Source organism: Nyctereutes procyonoides, unplaced genomic scaffold (genome assembly GCF_905146905.1).
Source record: "Nyctereutes procyonoides isolate TBG_1078 unplaced genomic scaffold, NYPRO_anot_genome, whole genome shotgun sequence".
Taxonomy (NCBI): domain Eukaryota; kingdom Metazoa; phylum Chordata; class Mammalia; order Carnivora; family Canidae; genus Nyctereutes; species Nyctereutes procyonoides.
This window is the reverse complement of record NW_026575034.1, coordinates 21,402,366-21,403,520: the sequence shown is the minus strand read 5'-3', so window position 1 is coordinate 21,403,520 and position 1,155 is coordinate 21,402,366. Positions and strand designations below refer to the sequence as shown.

Sequence of the window (1,155 nt, the reverse complement as noted above, 5' to 3'; positions counted from 1 at the left end):
ATGACACCTCACAGAAATGGCTCCACTGGGGTTTCAGAGTTCCTCCTGAATTGTTTTGTCAGGTCCCCCAGTTGGCAGCTCTGGTTGTCCCTGCCCCTCAGCATCTTGTTCCTCGTGGCCATGGGGGCCAATGGTGTTCTCCTGATCACCATCTGCCTGGAGGCCTCTCTACACCAGCCTATGTACTACCTGCTCAGCCTCCTCTCCCTCCTGGACATTGTTCTCTGCCTCACTGTCATCCCCAAGGTCCTGGCCATCTTCTGGTTTGACCTCAAGTCCATCAGCTTTGATGCCTGCTTCCTACAGATGTACATCATTAATTGTTTCTATGCCATGGAGTCCTGCACATTTATGGTCATGGCCTATGACCGCTATGTGGCCATCTGCCACCCACTGAGGTACCCATCTATCATCACTGAACAATTTGTAGCTAAGGCTGCTGCCTTTATTTTGGCCAGAAATGGGATTGTAACAGTGACTCTCCCCATTCTATCATCTCGACTCAATTATTGTGGGAGAAATGTTATTGAGAATTGCATTTGCGCCAATTTGTCTGTCTCCAAGCTCTCCTGTGATGATGTCACCATCAATCGCATTCTCCAATTTGCTGGAGGCTGGACACTGCTAGGATCTGACCTCATCCTCATCTTCCTCTCCTATGGCCTTATACTCCGAGCTGTGCTGAGACTCAAGGCAGAGGGTGCCATGGCCAAGGCCCTGAGCACATGTGGTTCTCACTTCATCCTTATCCTCTTCTTCAGCACCGTCCTTCTGGTCTTTGTGCTCACTCATATGATGAAGAAGAAAGTCTCCCCTGATGTGCCAGTCTTGCTGAATGTCCTCCACAATGTCATTCCCGCAGCCCTCAACCCCATTGTTTATGGAGTGCGAACCCAGGAGATCAAGCAAGGAATCCAGAGATTACTGAAGAAGGGGTGGTAGTGAGGACAATTGGATCTCTGCATTCCTAATATAGGGATGAGTTATAAATCAGTTAATGAAAACTTGGGTTGAAACTCATAGCTCCATATAGGTCAAGACATAAGATTAAGGAAAGTAAATTAAAACGTGAAAGAATTTCTTGACTCTATCCCTCTGCTTCAGGCCCTAATAATCCCCCAAGAAAAATCTGGCATCTCTGTGACTTTTTAAAAA

At 47.3% G+C, this 1,155-nt stretch overlaps 1 protein-coding gene across 1 annotated transcript; it reads left to right on the top strand.

The window, feature by feature from the left end:
- Positions 1-942, top strand: LOC129505064 (olfactory receptor 56A3-like). Its single transcript, XM_055317994.1, has one exon. It carries the CDS (start codon positions 1-3, stop codon positions 940-942), a length of 942 nt encoding a protein of 313 aa, XP_055173969.1.
- The last annotated feature ends 213 nt before the right edge of the window (positions 943-1,155 follow it).